This window comes from Stomoxys calcitrans, chromosome 1 (assembly GCF_963082655.1).
Source record: "Stomoxys calcitrans chromosome 1, idStoCalc2.1, whole genome shotgun sequence".
Lineage (NCBI taxonomy): Eukaryota > Metazoa > Arthropoda > Insecta > Diptera > Muscidae > Stomoxys > Stomoxys calcitrans.
In genome coordinates, this window is record NC_081552.1 from 74,312,869 (window position 1) to 74,333,539 (window position 20,671).

Genomic DNA, 20,671 nt, shown 5'->3' on the forward strand with positions numbered 1-20,671 from the left:
GGTCTGTATGATTTGGGGTCATGCGGATTTTTCCCTGGCTTTTGTACCATCACTATTTCGGCAACTTTCCAACAGGTTGGTATGTATTTATGTGTTAAAACAGCATTCATAATAGTCGTTAATCTAACAAAGCCATGGTAAGGTAATTGTTTTAAGACATCTCCTTTTATAAGATCGAATCCTCCAGACTTTTTGTTTTTTAATTGTTGCACTGCATTCCATACTTCTTTAATTGTAATTTTTTCAAATGGTTCAAAGGAAGTATCTCGATAAGAATTATTGTTATTGTTGGTAATTATTGGTGACGGATTTGAAAAGGTAGATCTTAAAACGTGGGCGAATGTATTTGCTTTTTCGATATCGCTTTTTGCCCATTGGCCGTTATGATTTAAAATTGCAACTTTTTGTTGTGTTGGTCTATGTTTATTCTTTGCAGCTTTCCATAGGGAGTAATTAGAATAGATGGTTGGATTTAAATTTGCCAAGTAATTGTGAAAGGTTTGATTGTTGTGTTTTTTTGTCAATCTGCTCAGGTTTTTTGTAGCACAGTTTAACCTTCTTTTGTCCCGTGGCGATCGTGTTATTTGCCATTTTTTCCTTAATTTTCTTTTCTCTTTTATTTTATATAAAATATATTGGGGGTATGCCGTTGCACCTTGGGGGATAATTACCTTCGGTGTACTATTCCAAGCAGCTAATTGAATTATTTTTGTGAAAACGTCTACTTCTTCTTCGATGTCTTCCTTGCTATTAATGGGTGAATGCTTAACTGAGTTCGTAATGAGATGTTTAAAATAGTCCCAGTCTGTATACTTATTAGTTAAGACGGCGCAGGATTGTTTAACATTAGGTTGGCTCGAATACGTCAGATAAATCGGAGAGTGATCAGAACTTAGTTCATGACCTTCTTCTATTATAAGTTTGGTTCGTTCGATTTTTCTAGTTACAAAAAAATCGATCACGTCAGGAATTTTCGAGATATCTGTGGGCCAATAAGTAGGTTTGCCAGTTGAAATTACTGCACAACCCGTATGCTGCAGTGCACGGTAGAGTTCTTTGCCCTTAGGCGTAGTTAGTCTAGAGCCCCACTGGATATTCTTCGCATTGAAGTCACCTCCCATCATAAACTTATGTTTGTGTGCGTTAATAAGTTCTTCATACTGTTTGGATTTTATGTTGTGCCTCGGTGGACTATATACAGATGTTATAGATAACGGAGATTTGTCTACTATAATTGTAACCGTTGTAGCTTGAAATTCCTGTACACCTATCTTATTTTCGAGCCAATGCTCGATCGAGCTTTTAACAATGACCGCGCTCCCTCCTCTTGAGTTATTACTGGGGTGAACTGTGTGGTATATATCATAATTTTTTAACTTTAGGTAGGAGTCTTTGACAAAGTGTGTTTCGCTTATAAGACACACGTCGATATTTTTTTCTATTAATAAGAATTCTAATTCGTTTTTATGCCTCAGTAGACCGTTTGCATTCCATTGCATCACTTTTAACATTGATAACATTACGTTTGTATAAGTGTACCAAAGAAATTTTCTTCTAGTATGCTTAAACGCATGTCTAATGATTTATTGAAGGATTCAATGGCTTCTAATTTAGACAAGATTTTGCTAAGTGTGTTTTCGTAATTGGGCTTACTTGCGTTTGCTTGCTGTGTACTATTTAATTTCGTTGCTGCAGAGTATGATTGACTTGGACGTTGTTGTTGCGGTTGAATTCTTTGTGGAATTGATACTGTATTGGCGGAAGTGCACGGGATTGCTTGTGAGAGATTTTCGACTGGCTGAGGTTGCAGGGTTTTCTGTAATTTCTGTTTATGGTTGCGCAGTTTTTGTAGTTCTTTAGCTACGATACAGCCTCTATAGCTTGCCGGATGTTGCTCACCGCAGTTACAACATTTAGGAAGGAACACAGTAGGTTTTTCGCAGTTTTTTGTTTCATGTTTGCCGGCACATCTGGCACATCTAGGTTGTTTCGAGCAATAATTCTTCGTATGGTTGTAACCTTGACAGTTCTTACATTGTGGGATGTGTTTTGGTAATTTTATTGTTTCAATTTTAACAACAGTATTTAAAATATGTTTTATTTTATAAATACTATCTAAGTTTTCAGTAGGATCAAAACTTAGGATAAAAATATCTAGCGGATCTTTTGTGTAGAAGTGGGTCTTATTGAAAGCATTCAAAATTTTGAAACCTTGAGCTTTCAAGTCCGAAATAATTTCGATGGGGTCGCATGTATGGTGTAGATTCTTTGCAATAACGCGAATAGGTCTTTCATGCTTATTTTCAAAGGAATGCCATGGAATATTAGCCTCATTGAGGGCTTTTGTGACTTCTCTGTAGTCATTGACTTCAAAGGTAGATATTTTTTGGGAGTGTTTGTTTATTTGCTTTGCAATGAAGCCTTTCACTGCTTTAGGTTTAATTATATTACGAAGTTCTCCGAAATTTTCGACAGCACTTACTATAATAGGTGGTGGGCGAAGTGGCCTTGTGGGGGGCCTTGGCTCGGCGGTTTCCGCATTCTCTGGTGTTTTAGCAGGCATCTCTTGGACTGCTGGTGTAGTAGAGACTTCATCGTCAGTTTGCTGTGTCAGGGTATTGGACCTTTTCTGGCTCTTCTTCTTTTTCTTGAGGATCCATTCAGTTTCCCTAGCTAATTCCTCCTCGTCCGTTAGGTACACGGTTGGCTGGACAACATTATTTTCGGCATGGACGCCTGTATTTTCGCTAGAATCTTCCATATTTATTACATCTTCATTGATAGAGAGGTTCTGGTTTGCTGTTTGAATTTCCGCAAACTGTGCTCTTAGGGATACATTTTCCTGGTGGAGTTGATTACAAACATTCTCCAGTGTTTTAACTTTTTCCAAGAGCTCTACATTAATTTGCTCGAGCTCTTTAAGTTTAGAAACTCTGAAACAGCTAATGCTATTTCTTGGAGTGGCGGAGGACGAAGTGTCCTCCATTTCCCCTATTACTTTCAAAATAACTGCCAAATACTTTGGTGGTTATATATGGCAATGCTGTTCATTGTATCATATGGTAAACTGTGATACGAACTTGGCAGCACTGTCGTTGCCCCTATTATGGGAGACACGAACAGATGATTTGTTTTGTGCTGAATATAATTGTCTGTCCCTGTTGTCTATCGTAAAAATATATATTTACTTTTGCCAATAGTTTTCTGTTTTGTGACAAAATGTTTTATATATTGCAAACCATTCACGACACACCAGGTGCACAACTTCACGTCCAGGCAATCACCCGCGGCGCGAACCAATTGTGATTGGGCGTTAAGCGATCTAACAATTCAGGTTTGTGGTAAAAAACTTGAAAAAAGCAGGAGCACGGTAAAACGAGTACGAACGTGAATGAATGATGACTATAAAAAAAAATGAATTACATGCATTACATTGTTAAACAATTTTCACAATGAAAGTTATTAATCAACAAAAAATCGCAAGAAACGCAAAACAAAATTGAGATGTGGTCATAGCCCATAGTCATATGGCCTGCAGTTGTGTATCTAGAGCCATGGTTTAATGAAATAATTAACAACAAGCCAAAAGAAATTTCATTAAACAAATAAAACGAAGCACGCACAGAGCCGGGGGCAAAAAAGGTGCTAACTATCAATATGAAGTAAACTTTTGTGTTGATACAAAAATCAATGAAGCTCAAATTAGAACTACCCAATTATTGGTTAGGTCAATAAACTTTGTTCACAATTCGAGAGCAAGGAATTTACCACAATTACTACGATGCTTATCTTTAGAATTAACTAGAAATTAATGCAACTCCAAGATAGCTGTTCTTTCCTTTAGCCACATGAGAAAAGTTTTCATGAGCTGATTTTCTTAGGCAAGAAAGACCAGCAATTTCTTTGGAAGTTCTTGTACGAAAAAATATCTGTACGAGTAAGAGAATAGATAACAAACTGCTTGAAATATATCTTCCCGGAACGCTTAACAGTCTCAGTTTTCTATTATTGGCATCCTTCTTACTGAAAGGAAGTAAGAAGCAGGTCAGTATAGCTCTCGGTATCATAACGAGATACATAGGACTACGAGCTCACTTTTACAAAATCGATAGCATATGTAGGGCATGCGGGGAATATGATGAGACGTTGGAGCATTTCCTATGTCAATGAACGGTTTTCGTGGCTAACAGATACCGGCACATTCGGACCCCTTTTTCAACTTAATCCATTCATTATTGATTGATTAAATGTCAATAAATTAAACTATTGTATATTACTCGCCATTGAGCATCCCCTCTTCTTAGTCGATTAGATATTGAAGGTTTATTCTAATGGACTTGTTCAAGCTAAAAGCTTAAAGCTGTTGAGTCAAAATATTGAGTCAATTCAAAAAATATATATCCGTGCTGCTTAGTTTTGGGATGTATATAACGATCCCAAATATACATGATTGCCACTCTAGTTCATTTTGCATTGTTTTTAAAACATAATAAAATCACGATTCTCCCACGAGTACGAGTGCGAATACGGGTCTTTCTTGATCGATTTCAAACTTCACATAACCTCAGTTGACACAATGATTTGCATGAGGTTCTTTGTGCTTCCATTCGCTAGAGTGCTTGGAGTTTACAAACAACTGATTTGTTGCAATCAAACACAGTGAAGTTGTTGTGCGACAACTTGAGGTAGTCTGAATAAACTAAACATACATTTAGAACATAGTTTTTTATAAAGTTAGCAAGAAATGAATCAGAATAAGTTAAGAGAGTTATAAACACTAGGCTACAAATTAACAACTAAGTAATGTAGGTGGGAAAATTGCACCATTGGCTTACATTGGAAAATATGCATAAAAATGTAAAATCCATATAAAATTCTCATTTAAATAATTGAAGGAGGGATAAAGAAATATCTTCTTGATATTCAATTACGTATTCCAAATATTACTTAATATAAAAATAAACTCTTAATTCATATTCATAATAGATTTAATACTTTCTATAGAATTGATGAATAATGAATTATTTTCTATTGCAGGTTTTATAATGCGATCTGTGCAACAATTCTTTGCTATTCACAAACGAAAGAGTTATGAAATCCAACACAATGAAGTTGTTATGCGACAACCTGATTACCATGCGCAGCAGATTACTATGCATTTAGAACATGGTTTTTAATGAGCGAACAAGACACGAATCAGAAATTAAAACCGAAATAGTAATTGGAGTAGCTACAACTTGTAGTAGAGATTTATCATTGGGTTTTGGTTGATATAGAGTTTTGATACATGTATGGATAATATTTAATAAAGAATTCTAATAGCTAAAGACTTCACCAACAATAGAAACAACATTAATGTCCATAGTTCCCCAGCAACATTTATTCAGAATTTGTATTTATTTCAGGCTTAAACAGCTAGCTCCTTTCTTTTAGCCCCCTCGGGTTATTTTTTGTCTCCAAAGACGGGCCAGTAATAAGGAGGTGAAAATTACGGTTGTTGGCTATTTTCAAGAGCAAGATAGTTTTGACTACACACAGGTTATTGAAGCTGTTGAAAATTGCTGGAAAAGTCTATGTGTTGGGTCGGCTACTTTTGGGACCGCCCTTGTACATATCATATACGGATTTAGCGATTTGGGATATTGCCTGCATAAAATGGGCCTTTATTACACGATTTCGCTGAAATTTCAAACAGTTGGTTATCGCCGACGCCTCGTAGAATATGATTCAGCTCGGACCATAATTAGGTATTGCTGCCACATAAACTGGTCTCCCGATTTGGGATCCCGAGTCCTTAAAATACACATTTTTCATTCGTTTTCGATAAAATTTGAAAGAGTGACTTATTTTAAACCCCTACAAATCCTTTTCTTTATTCATCGTATTTATTTCACGATTTCGGCAAAATTTTTAATGTAACCCTCAATTGAAAATGTTACTGACATAGGATATGTTACATCATAGTTTGGTCTTCATCCGACCATATTTGGATAAATTTGCCATAAAAACCAATATCCTGATTTAGAGCCTTAAAGTCGAAACATTAAAGTTATTATTTGATTGGGACAATTATATTTAAACATTTTTTTGACCCTCGTTTGTTAATATCACTTATAATCCCGCAACCTATGGGCAGTCCGCCTCAAGTTCACTCATCTTTCAGATTTCTTAACTGCTTCCTTATGCTCCCACTACAGTTTTTATACCCACCCCCATAAAGATATCCACTTGAAATTTAGCACATAAGCTTCTTATTGATGTATAATTTTTAACTTTTTATACCCTCCACCATAAGATGGGGGGTATACTAATTTCGTCATTCTGATTGTAACTACTCGAAATATTCGTCTGAGACCCCATAAAGTATATATATTCTTGATTGTCGTAAAATTTTATGTCGATCTAGCCATGTCCGTCCGTCTGTCCGTCCGTCCGTCTGTCTGTCGAAAGCACGCTAACTTCCGAAGGAGTAAAGCTAGCGGCTTGAAACTTTGCACAAATACTTCTTATTAGTGTAGGTCGGTTGGTATTGTAAATGGGCCATATCGGTCCATGTTTTGATATAGCTGCCATATAAACCGATCTTGGGTCTTGACTTCTTGAGACTCTAGAGTGCGCAATTCTTATCCGATTGGGATGAAATATTGCACGACGTGTTCTACTATGACATCCAACAACTGTGCCAAGTATGGTTCAAATCGGTCCATAACCTGATATAGCTGCCATATAAGCCGATCTTGGTTCTTGACTTCTTGAGCCTATAGAGTGTGCAATTCTTATCCGATTAGAATGAAATTTTGCACGACGTGTTTTGTTACGATATCCAATAACTGTGATAAGTACGGTTCAAATCGGTCCATAACCTTATATAGCTGTCATATAAACCGATCTTGGGTCTTGACTTCTTGAGCCTCTAGAGGGCGCAATTCTTATCCGATTGGAATGAAATTTTGCACGACGTGTTTTGTTACGATATCCAATAACTGTGATAAGTACGGTTCAAATCGGTCCATAACCTTATATAGCTGTCATATAAACCGATCTTGGGTCTTGACTTCTTGAGCCTCTAGAGGGCGCAATTCTTATCCGATTGGAATGAAATTTTGCACGACGTGTTTTGTTACGATATCCAATAGCTGTGCTAAGTATGGTTCAAATCGGTTCATAACCTGATATAGCTGCCATATAAACCGATCTGGGATATTCACTTTTTGAGCCTCTAGAGGTCGCAATTATTATTTGGTTTGCCTGAAATTCTCGGATTCTCTCATGACCATCAACATGCGTGTTTATTATGGTCTGAATCGGTATATAGCCCGATACAGCTCCCATATAAATCGATCTCTCTATTTTACTTCTTGAGCCCACAAAGGGCGCAATTCTTATTCGAATTGGCTGACATTTTACACAGGTCTCCAACATATAATTTAATATCTTGATATCGCTCTAATAGCAGAGCAAATCTTTTCTTAATTCCTTTTTTTTTTTTTGCCTAAGAAGAGATGCCGGGAAAAGAACTCGACAAATGCGATCCATGGTGGAGGGTATATAAGATTCGGCCCGGCCGAACTTAGCACGCTTTTACTTGTTTCTATTTCTTATTTTATACGACAAGATATGCTCTTACATATCAGAGTGTTGGATGTGTAGACAATGATTAAGTCGGAAAGTCGTAATGTGGCTTATGCGTTGAATGTTCGAAAGAAAAGTTGCAGAGACCTCTTGCAGCAATGAAGAATTGTCTCTCCGAGTTTAGGCTGTTTGTCCTGGGTGATATAATTTTCAGCCCTCTATCAGATCGAGCAAATTTTAAATGAGCAAAGAGTATCCAGGTTCGTTGGTTTAAAAAATTTTGCAAAGCAGAATCGGACATTTAATGTTAAGATAGTTTTTAAAGGATACACAAAAAAACTTCAAGTGCAAATTGTGAAATACTTTCATGATGTTTTCTATTAAAGATGTTTTTGGTAATATCATTGAAAGCTACATGAAGTCTACAAATATCTTAAAACTTCAAAGCAAAGCATCAAAGAGTGGGCATCAGATATGATTTTGTAGCAATATGCGTATTTGAAATGGTGTAGAGAGGCGGCCTACCCATAGGTTACGCAGCATTCCATACACTACACCCACAGAAAAGTTGATACCAAACGTGTTCATTGCAGTACCATACGGTGTTGATAGTAAAGCACCACCGTATGGTACAAAAACAATATCGGATGGTATGGATGAAACATTAAATGATTAATACCGTTTGGTATTAGCCTAATTACCAAGTATTGGTTTTAATACCAATCTGTTATTGGTTTTAGCACCAGACCGTTATTGGTTTTTGTACCAAACCGTTATTGATTATCTCATACCCTAATGAACCAAAAAAAAAACAGTTGAAAATAATTGTAATCTCATTTTATTTTGATTATTTATGTTAATATTTACAACAAGTAATATTACACCATGACCAACCTCAATTCTTTGTATTCAGCAATTGATTTCATATGCATTGATTGCCAGAAGTGGAATACATAATATGAATACATCATCACAGCATAGTTTTCCACTCAAGAGACTATCATGTTCATAATGGAGAATGTCCTTAGAATTTGTACTAATATTCCATTCTCAGCGCCTTCGAGTATTTGAACAGGTTTTTACGCGTTCAAATTGTATTAAAACATTTTATTTATTTGTTTAACAAATATTTTATAATGGCGACAATATTTTAAGCTCAAAGCTCAACAACACTTCTGGCGCCGTAATTCAAAAGTCGTAATTGTTATTCTGTTACGTCTTCTAACAACCATGGTCAAAATCGATGTATAGGCTGATATAAGCTCTTGAGATATGCATGGAAACTGCAATTTTAATACGATTTGGGTGAAATTTTGGACGTTATGACTTCCAACATCCATGGTAGGTATTATTCAAGTCAGTCTATAAACTGATATAGCACCCATATAAACCAATCTCCCGATTAGCCTTCTACGGTAGCAGAATCCATGCTGGGGGAATCCCAAGATTCGGCCCAAACGGACTTAGCAGTGTTTTACTTATTCCAGTTTGTTTAATACTAAACACCAACAGCCATCTACATTCTGCGTGCTTTAAAAACCTGCTTGCACAATTATGCTGCTTTAACCCATATCCCTTAGCAGAAACTACAAGGTACCCACGATGACACCTGCCTCATTTGGAGGATATTAGATTCCATTTACTGAAAGCTTAAAATACCTCGATGTGCAATTCTCAGCCGGATCCAGAGAATGGCTCGTTTGTGCATCACAGCCTCATTGTGGATGGCACTGAATTTAATGCTGCACATAATGCCTCAGCGACTACGGCAACTGTGTTATGCTTGATACAATGTCCGACATCCGAAGTTGTGTAGACTACACATTGTCTGACCTGTTAGTTGTTAAAAAAAAAAAAAAATCTGTACCAAATTACCAGATGGAGCCGATAGGAGTTACACTTCCCTTGGTCACATAATAAAGATTACGTCGAGCTGGGAATGGTTATATCGATAATATTACCCGATCACTAAAGTGTTTCATGCGGAGATGCTTGCAATAAAAGAACTGTTGGAATGACTAAGATATTATGCCTTAAGGACGGTTCGCATAGATATGTTCTCAGACTGTCAGGCAGAACGTATTTAGGAACTCAAAAGCCGAACTACAACTGTTCTGCTTTACCAGCCAACAGAGATTTTAATTTTTATTATTTATTATACCCACCACCATAGCATAGGGGGTATATTCACTTAGTCATTCCGTTTGCAACACATCGAAATATCTATTTCCGACCCTAAAAAGTATGTATGTTTCGAATCGTCGTAAAATTCTAAGACGATTTTACAATGTCCGTGTGTATGTTCGACCGTCTGTTATAATCACTCTGCAGCCTTCAAAAATTGACATATTGAGCTGAAATTTGGCACAAAATTTCATTATGCTGCAAGCAGGTTAAGTTCTTGAATGCGCCTGATAGAACTATATTTAGATATAGCTGCCCTATAGACCGATCTGTCGATAAAGGGTCATAGCCCATAAAAGTTTTATTTATTACCCGGTTTCGCTGTAATTTGAAACAGTTAGTTGTTTTAAGCTTCCCGACATCTGACCCACATATGGTTCAGATCGCACTATATTTAGATATAGTTGTCATATATACCTATCTGCCGATTGAGGGTCTGCAATCCATAAAAGCTGCACGTATTACGGTACGGACGGTATTTAGATATACATGCCATATAGACCGATCTGCCCATAAAGGGTCTGAAGCTCACATAAGCTTTATTTATTACCCGATTTCGCTGAAATTTAAAACAGTGAGTTCTCTTAAGCCTCCCGACATCCGACACCAATATGGTTCAGATTGGACTATATTTAGATATAGCTGTCATATAGACCGATCTGCCGGTTGAGGGTCTGGAACCCATAAAAGCTGCACTTATTACCCGATTTCGCTGAAATTTAAAACAGTGAGTTCTCTTAAGCCTCCCGACATCCGACACCAATATGGTTCAGATTGGACTATATTTAGATATAGCTGTCATATAGACCGATCTGCCGGTTGAGGGTCTGGAACCCATAAAAGCTGCACTTATTACCCGATTTCGCTGAAATTTTATACAGTGAGATATTTTAAACTTTTCGACATCCGACACCAATATGGTTCAGATCGGACTCTATTTAGATATAGCTGCTATATAGACCGATCTGCCGATAAAGGGTCTGAATCCATAAAAGCCTTATTTATTACCCTTTCTTGTTGAAATTTGAAACAGTGACTTGTTTTAAGCCTCCTGACATCCGACCTAAATATGGTTCAGATTGGACTACCATATAGACCAATATACCGATTAATGGTCTGACGCCCATAAAAGCTGTCATATAGACAGATATGCCGATTAATTTATTACCCGATTTCGTTGAAATTTGAAATAGTGAGTTGTTTTAAGCCTACCGACATTCGAGCCAAATATGAATCAGATCAGACTATACAGAGCTGTCATATAGACCGATCTTCAAATTTAAGGTCTTAATCCCATAAAAGTAGAGTTCTTGCCTGATTTCGCTGAAACTGTTACTTGTATATGAGTTCTCGTGATCTGAATAAAATATGATCGAGGCCAACCCCAATTTATATAAAACTATGGATATAGTACTGGAGTTATAATAAAATAGGATGATTATTGAATCCTTGGTGGTGGGTATCATAGCTCCGCACGGCCAAACTTAACAAGTTTTTAATTGCTTTTTTATACCCACCACCAAAGGATGGGGGTATACTAATCTAGTCATTCCATTTGTCACAGCTCGAAATATTCGTCTAAGACCCCATAAAGTATATTATTGATCGTCTCGACGTCCTGAGTCGATCTAGCCATGTCCGTCCGTTTGTCGAAATCACGATAGTAGTCGAACGCGTATAGCTAGCCGCTATACAGATACTTTATATGTACATGTAGGTCATTGAGGATTGCAAATGGGTCATATCGGTTCAGCTTTGGATATACCTCCCATATAAACCGATCTCCCGATGTGACTTCTTGAGCCCATGGATGCCACAATTTTTGTCCAATTTGTTCTGTTATGACTTTCAAAAACTGTGCCAAGTACGGTTAAAATCGGTTAAGAACCTGATATAAACCGATCTCCCGATTTGAGCCCATGGAAGCCACAATTTTCATCCGACTCCCAACAACGGAGCCAAATAAGGTCGAAATCTGCCAATAACCTGATATAGCTCCCATATAATTCGATCTCCCGATTTGACTTCTTGAGCCCTTACAAGCCGCGATTTCATCCGACTTGGCTGAAATGTTGCATATAGTTTTCTGTTACGACTCTCAACAACTGCGCCAAGTACGGTCCAATTCGTTCCATAACTGGATATAGCTCCCATATTTTAGCAGAATCCATGGTTTCGGCCTGCCCGAACTTAGCACGCTATTACTTGTTTTCTTTTTGTGAATTTTCGAACAAATTTTATTTTAGTTTATTAATTTTATTAGTTATATATATATATATAAATTTTTTTTTTGGATAGCAGTTTATTTTATTTAAATTTTTTACATTTTTATTTATTATGTTTTGGTTATTTATTTGCACAGGTTTTACTAAACAATTATGCTAAACGATTTAGTTTTTAATAATTTAAAGGGTGATATTTAAGCTTTGATCTTTCTGGCAACATTGGTTTAAAAAGGCAAACATCTTCAGTTTGGTCTGTAATTTAACCATGAATCGTCTTACAAACGAACAACGCTTGCAAATTATTGAATTTAATTATCAAAAAGCGTTCTCCGTTAAGAAAGTTCATCGCGCGCTCCTTCCATTTTACGACGGAGCTCATTTTCGGTTCAATGGGTACGTTAATAAGCAGAATTGTCGATTTTGGAGTGAAGATCAGCCAGAAGCATTGCAAGAGCTACAAATGCATCCAGAAAAAGTCGCAATTTGATGCGGTTTATGGGCTGGTGGCATCATTGGACAGTACTTCTTCAAAGATGATGCGAATCGTAACGTAACTATGAATGATGAGCGCTACCGTGAGATGATACCCAACTTTGTTTTTTGTCCAAAATGCAAGAGCTTAACTGGCATGACATGTGGTTTCAACAAGATGTTGTCACAACAATGAACTTATTGAGGGGTGAGTTCTGAAACAATTTATTTGACGTTCGGGACCGGTCAATTGGCCGCCTAGTTCGTGCGATTGCATGCCTTTAGACTATTTTTTGTGGGGCTCTTGTCTCTACAGACAAGCCCACTTCAATTGACGCATTGGAAGACAACATTGAAGCATTGATTCGTGAAATACCTGCCGAAAAGTTGAAAACAGTATGCCAAAATTAGACTAAGCGAATGGACCATTTGAGGTGCAGTCACGGTCAATTTTTGCATGAAATAATCTTCAAACATTAAATTATATGGACCGTACTATCGATTCGAATAAAGATTTCGTGCACTTTTCTGATTTTTATGTGTTGTTAAAAAAAATTCTTTCCTATAGCTCTTAAAAACTCACTCTTAATAACGGGTTACACCTTAATTTATGAAAAAAGAGTTTAAATTAAAAAATATATATATGTATATATCATTTTACCTTTCGTAAATATCCATTTGTTTGTATACGTTAACTTATCTTTTCTTTTTTGTTTAAATAAAATATTTATTTATCTTTTTTTTTGTCAAAATTTTTGATAATTTTTCTTTTGATTTTTTTTCAAATTTCTTATTCTTCTTTATTTATTCTTTTCTATGTTTCACCACTTAATTTGCCATCATTTTGGCAACAGAATTTGTAAAAAAAAAACATTTTTAGCCACCACTCACAAAAATTACGGAGCAAAACAAAAAACCACTTTACACTTTCAAAATCATTGAAGCATAACACAACCCACAAATTTTTGTTAATAATACTTGAATGAGGGGGAGAGAAAATAAACAAAAATAACAAAAAAAGGTACTTCAATGAATAGGAAAACACGTCAGAAAGTGGATGAGCTAAAAAAAAACACAAACATACACTAAAAAAAACACGAGTAACACCAACAAAATAATGGTGAATAATAAGCCAACACAGCTCTAAATTCCAAAACCGAAAAAAGTGTAACATTTCACAACAATAACAATGAAATTGAATAAAAGCCCATAAAAATTGGCATAACTTCCGTTTCCGAGGCTAACAGATGGACAGACAAACAGACAGAAAGTAGCAAAAATAAAATGACTTCTCACAAAATAAACCGGTCAACACAACAACAACAACAATAATAAAAAAAGCACTCGAAACTCTGTTACGAGAGATTCATTCATACACATGGGCGGTTGGCGAAGCAGCATTTTATACTCGCACATCTTTTCATAGATAGACTCATTAAGAAATTAATTGAATGATCTCTGCACACGAAACTAGCAAACGCCACATCAGTTTTATCACATCACTGTAACAATAACACCACCACTGACATTAGTACAGAGCTAACCGAGAGACACCATCAATTAGTGAAAAATATATTCATGTACGGATTACGACGAACCCAACGTCAAACACAGATAAAATGATTATTTAATCGAATTTCTTTTCTCTTTTATATTTCGTGGTGTTTATCTTAGCCACTGTATAGTTCCTTAATTGTTTAACAAAATGTAGGCAACTTGTTGTCATATTATTAACATTTTAATTTAAGCAGTTAGGGTTTATTGCGCCTAAGCCAGCGTTATTTTTTTTTTAATATTTTTATTATTGTTATATTCAATTCACTTTAATTTACGTACTTTAACCTTTTGTGTGAAATTTTGAAAGATTTTTTGCGGGCTTTGCAGCAAGCCCAAATCCAAACACGCAAAAACCAAACAAAAAAGTTGCGGCGTTTCTAAAGAAGCGTTAGCGTCGCCAGCAGCAACACGTTTAAAACGTAAAACACAACCCTATGCGGTTGATATTTTTAATTGAAACGGGGTTTTCTTTCCTCCTTTGTTTATCGTCGTGTTTCTTAGCTTGTTTTTAAACTTGGCTTAGCGAGCTGGCGCGTCCAAATGGATGGTTTGTAAATTCTTTTTTGTTATTTTTCTTCTTTTGTTTTCTCTTTAAGATATACGACGAAATCATCCATCCATCCGTCTGTCAATCACTTTAAGCGCGCGCTTAGCCTTGCTCCGTCCGTCGGTTTAAACGTGTTTGCGACAACTAAAGCGAAACTACCTAAAAACAACCATGCATGGTTGAGATGACATGCCGGCAGCGGTAGTCATAAAACTACCAACCAAACAGCAAAACCATGTGAGAAAATTAGTTGAGTACGTAGATGAAGGAAAAAAAAAGAAACAAGAACAACATACATAGCAGCTGAGACAAAGAGGGTATTTGAAGAGAGCAAAAATGAGAGGAGGGTCATTTAAGAGGCCTCACCCGCAGAGGCCCAGAGAAAATGAACAAATCAAAAGGAATCGAACAAAATAAACTATTGGGCTGCCCAAAAAGAAATTGCGCATTTTTCATATAGTCGGCGTTGACACATTTTTTTCACAGCTTGTGACTCTGTAATTGCGTTCTTTCTTCTGTCAGTTATCAGCTGTTACTTTTAGCTTGCTTTAGAAAAAAAGTGTAAAAAAAGTATATTTGATTAAAGTTCATTCTATGTTTTATTAAAAATGCATTTACTTTCTTTTAAAAAATCCGCAATTACTTTTTGGGCAACCAATAAAATTATTGAAAAAATTAAAAATCAAAGTAAAGCAAAGTAGAAAAAAACTATATAAAATAGCATAAAACAACAAAATATTATCAATATGAACAAAAAATTTTTATTCAATTTTATAATAACTCTACTATATCAATATTGTTATCCAATTAGTGGCCGATCTGGATGATATTTGATTCAGTTGCCGATACAAGCCTTATACAAGTCACAGGTTAAAATTTAAGCGAAATCTGGTAACAAAAGAGGCTTTTGTATGGTCTGATGTGGACCATACTCGTTTCGGCTATCGGGTGGCCTAATACAACCCACTGTTCCAAATTTCGGCCCACTTGGGAAATAAATGCATCTTTTATGTTCCCATGTTCCTACATCGGCAGATAAGTCTATACGACAGATATAACTAAATATAGTTTGATGTGGACCATACTCTGTTCGGATATTGGATGCCCTAGTCCAACTCACTGTACCGAAATCGGATTAAAACACTTAACCGACAGATCGGTCTATATGGCAGCGAATATAGTCCAATCTGAACTATATTCGGTCCCAATGCCGGCCATAATAAAGCTCCTTGTTGCATCTTTTAGCGAAATCAGATAATAAATGCGCCTGCTTTGGGCTTAAACCCAAAAATCAGCAGATCGGTCTATATGCCATCTATAACCAAATATGGTATGATCTGGACCACATTTAGGTCTAATAAAACACACTGGTCCAAGTTTCAGCGAAATCTGGTAATAAATGCTTGCAAATGCAAATTTCTCCATCAACATTCCATTAAGGAACACGGCCAAAATTCTCACATATCAATGAATGCTGTCCGATTCAAGTTTTAGCTTTTGGCAATGATAAGGGACCTCCTTTTTATAGCCAGGTCCGAACGGCGTGCTGCAGATCGACACCTCTTTGGGGAGAAGTTTTTACATCGTCTAGTACCTCATAAATGTCGCCAGCATTAGGAGGGGATAACCACCAGGATTTGAAACCGAACGTTCAGCGTCATAGGCGGACATGCTAACATCTGCGCTACTTACTTTAATTGGCCATAACAGAAAATGTATTATTCTAGCCGAACGTAGAATAGAAGTACAAGCGCCTCGATCTTCTGCGTTTCTTCTCCAATCTCTGACACCCAGTTCCAACATATCGTTCCGCACTTGGCCACTCCATCGGAGATTTGATAGTCCTCTTTTGCGTTTTCTTTTATGGTCTCATTCAAAAGACTTATTTGCTGGAGCTTCTTAATTCATTCTGACAACATGTCCGTTGTATTTTGATGCGTTTAACTATGCTATCGTCGCACAGTGGCGCGGCCAGATGAAACAACATCAACATTTTCATGTGCACCTACAAAATTTCGAAAGAATCGATCTTTTCAATGATTTCAAAAATGATACGTATAGAAATGTCAGATTTTTAGTTTAGGAGAGAAGACCGTTCAAAATTGAAAATTTTTCTATTTTCAAAAAAACACACAATTTATAGGTAATTTGGTCCATTTGCAAGTGTTATATTTCGAAAACTAGATATGGGATTGTCATTTTTTATTTTTTTTATAGTTGGATATACTTAATAAATGTAGAACTATCTAAAAGAAAATAATTATTTCTTTGAGCTTCTTTAGATAAATCACTATTTAAAAAGTTCCCATTTTTTACTTTTTTTCAATTTTGTTAGAAAATAAAAAAATTAATCCTTTTATACATATTTTCAAAATAGTCTCCAATAAGTATGCAAAATTTAAAGACCTTAGTAGGTCCAGGGGCCGACATGAAGCGATTATGTTGGCCATCTGGAGCACTTCAAATTTTGAAGTGCTGCCAAATAGGCCGATCGTCATAATTATTTTTGCACAAGATAGAGCTCGTAAAGCGTACAAAACACCTGCCTACTTGTCTCGAATATCTATAACGGTATATGAGACAAGTTACAACAATTTTTTTTTGTAAATTTCAATCAAGTTATCTTCGGCATTTTGGGAATTGTGGCACTATTTCTTTACCAATCTGCAAATCCGATTACACCATAAAATAAAACAAAATAAAATAAAATAATATAAAATAAAATGAAACAACAAAAAAAATAAAATTAAATAAAACGAAATAAAACGAAATGAAATGAAATAAAATAAATAAAATGAAATAAAAAAAATAATAAAATAAAATAAAATAAAATGAAATGAAATTAAAAGAAATGAAATGAAATGAAGTGAAGTGATATGAAATAATATAAACTAAAATAAAATAAAATTAAATAAAATCAAAGATAAAATAAAAAATTCAAGGGGTGACTTTCCTTTAAACTAAAAATGGCCTCATGAAGATGTAGATCGATAGGAATGATATGGAATTCTAGAGAAAGGTATTTGAGAATAAACCAGGGATATAATATCAAAATTTGAAAATGTCGGTGGGTGACAATATCGGAAAGAAAAGAAGAAGATTAGTATGAATGTGATCATATTAGGGACTGAGTTTCTGAGGACCGTCAAAAAATCCCGGGACTTCAATGAGACTTGTTTAAGAATGGAGTACGAATGTGTTATCCGAATTCGGAGGCCCTTCACAAGGCCCACCAATTACCTCTTCCCATCAATGAGATTTTGAGAGAGAGAGACAAAGAGAGATGTGGTAGAGAGTAAGACTGGCGCGAGTGAACAACTAACACATGGGAAAATGACAACATTGAAAGATAAACAATGCTGCAGAGATGCTTAAATGTGCACAAAACTAAATTTTTTGGTACAATTTTAAGTTTTTGGGTAATGTAAGATAAAATCTAAGGTCTCCTAACATATTATCAAAATAGAATAATTGAGAAGTCTTTTATATTGATGGTCGCATGTTGTAAATGTAAGCTACAATGTATAAAAATATGTATTTCAGTTAGATTTACCAACAGCTTCAAATAATTTTTGACTGGCCACAGGTTTTAGGAAGAAAATTATTTTAATGTTAAATCAACGTAAAAATATTGTGTAATGACCTTCAAATATTGTAGACAAATGGAAATTTTGGATGGCACAGGAAATATATAAGTAATAACTAAATCCTACATATAAAAGACAAGTTGAGCATCAAAAATGGTTAACCGATTGCTTTGACATTTTGTAGGAACAAAAGCCTATTATATAGCCGATATCTGCTGAGTTCGGGGTCTCTCCTTATCCCTAAGATCCACCGAAATAAGAAAGTAGAAATTAAATGAATGCTATTTGGGCGTAGCATTCCATTAAGGAACAGAGTCATCCCACGGCCGATACGGGATGACTATGAGCACCACACAGGCTGTAACTTAGAGCTCCGACTTGTGTGGTGCCCATCGTTATCACGGGAAGCTTAGCTAAAAGCTACCGGGCGCGTCCACAGGTTGCGGATGGTGGAAAGCTCCGTTTTTATGCGGAGTGGCTGCAAATGCGGCCGCGATTTTCGAGAGGAGAGTCTCAGTGAGGAGTCAGGTGGCACTGGCTCTTAATTAAATACTGAGTGCCAATGATACTCGAGATGACAAGGCGAGTTATTGGCGCTTTCAAATAACCAATGGCCAACATCAGCGTCTGCTCCCAGGTTAGGGGCAGCTGGGGGTGAGCGTCGGATCTTGGAACAAGCGGCTCGCCACAGCGGCTCGTGTGCAATCCCACAAAACCCATGCGGTTGGGGCGCTGGGCCAGTAACCCGCCCCCGGAAAACTTAGAACTACTATGAGAAACAAAGGAATAGTAAATACGGACCCGCCCAGCGTTGACGACCCACGCAAACGAAAAAAGGGCCATGATTTGCGGATCTGCAAACCTAAAGTCAGTGAGATAATTGGGCCCTATCAATGCGGCTTTAGACCTGGTAAATCCACTGTAGACCAGATATTCACACTGCGCCAAATCCTAGAAAAGACCCGAGAAGGACAAATCAACGCCTACCATCTCTTCGTTGACTACAAAGCCGCCTTCGATACTCCTTTACGTTCAAAGGTATTTCCAGCCGTGTCTGAGTTTGGTATCCCTGCAAAATTAATAAGACTCTGCAGAATGACACTTGCTGATACGCGTTCCTCAGTAAGAATAGGAAAGAATCTCTCGGAACCATTTAATACCAAACGAGGTTTCAGACAAGGAGACAGCCTATCGTGTGATCTCTTTAATATCCTGCTGGAGAAGATTATACGAGATGCAGATGTGAATAGATATGGTACACTAATCAGAAGAGCATGTGTTATGCTACTCGCCTATGCCAACGCCATCGATATCATAGGTCGGTCACCGGAAGTAGCAACTGCAGCCTTTGAAAGAATCGAAAGAGAGTCAGTGAAAATGGGTCTGGCAGTAAATGGAGATAAGACGAAATGGATGGTTTCAGCTCCCAAAAAGCCTTGCACAACCGAGCAGATAAAGAAAATGGAGAAAGTTGGGAACTACAACTTTGAGACAGTCAGTAACTTTATCTACCTTGGCACCGCCGTAACCGAAACGAATGACACCAGTTTTTAAATTAAGCGAAGAATAATACTGGCAAACAGATGCTACTTTGGACTAAGCAAGCAGTTTAGAAACAAGGCCACCTCTCGACAGACGAAGATTACACTATACAAGACACTGATACTACCCGTGCTGTTATATGGTTCTGAAGCATGGGTACTTGTGAAAGCAGATGAGGCAGTGCTTGGAGTATTTGAGAGAAAGATTCTTCGTAAAATATATGGACCAGTTTGCGTCAACGGAGAATATAGGCGACGTATTAACCACGAGCTGTATGAGCTGTATGACGACGATAGCATAGTTACACGCATCAAAATACAACGGCTGCGTTGGCTAGGTCATGTGGTCAGAATGGATGAAGAAGCTTCAGCATAAAAAGTCTTTTGAAGGCAAACACGGTGGTGCACGCAAACCGGAAAGACCAAAAGCCCGATGGAAAGATCAAGTTGTGGGAGACACCTCGAAACTTGGTGTCAGAGATTTTAGAATGAGCGCAGAAGATCGAGGCGCTTGGACCGGTATTCTACGTTCGGCTAGTGGAACAAATACTCTGTAGTAGCCAATTAAAGTAAGTAAGTTAAGGGGGTAGGATAGGTTAGCGTGTCAGTCTTTTACAGACTCACTTAGACAATTTTAAGTCCATTGTGATACCACAGTAGTGACAGACCAATGCCAAGGTGGTAATCGAACCCACGACCCCCATACTGGCAATCCGAACACGCTGACAACTCGGCTACCGGGAGTGGGAATAAGTACTGTCCGATACAAGTAAAAGCTCAATCATAACGCACCTCCTTTTCATTTCCGAACCGTAGAGAGCCACATCTTAGTAGAAAAGTTTTCAGTGCTGATTATCTGAGGAAAATACTCAAAAATTACGCCAGCACTATTGAAAATTTTTCTGATGTTCTCTCCGAGATTTGAACCCAGGCGTTCTTGCTAACCTCTGAACTACGGTGGCCTCCAGTTGGGAGTAGAATTCAAGC

General features: G+C 36.9%; 1 protein-coding gene across 4 annotated transcripts in view; it reads right to left on the bottom strand.

Annotated features, from left to right (window-relative positions):
- LOC106092346 (rab11 family-interacting protein 4B) overlaps window positions 1–20,671 on the bottom strand; it is a 416,788-nt gene that overhangs the window by 200,185 nt on the left and 195,932 nt on the right. Inside the window, exon 1 of one of the 4 annotated variants that reach the window (XM_059370596.1) lies at window positions 14,289–14,680. The exons of 2 other annotated variants lie outside the window; for them this stretch is intronic. Coding sequence is in view for 1 of the 2 variants with exons in the window: in XM_059370591.1 (XP_059226574.1) it covers window positions 13,114–13,130 (17 nt within the window). In the remaining variant the exon portion in view is untranslated. Of the gene's footprint in view, window positions 1–13,113; window positions 13,146–14,288; window positions 14,681–20,671 lie in introns of those variants that run through there. One more of the 4 variants, XM_059370591.1, reaches the window with a different exon arrangement.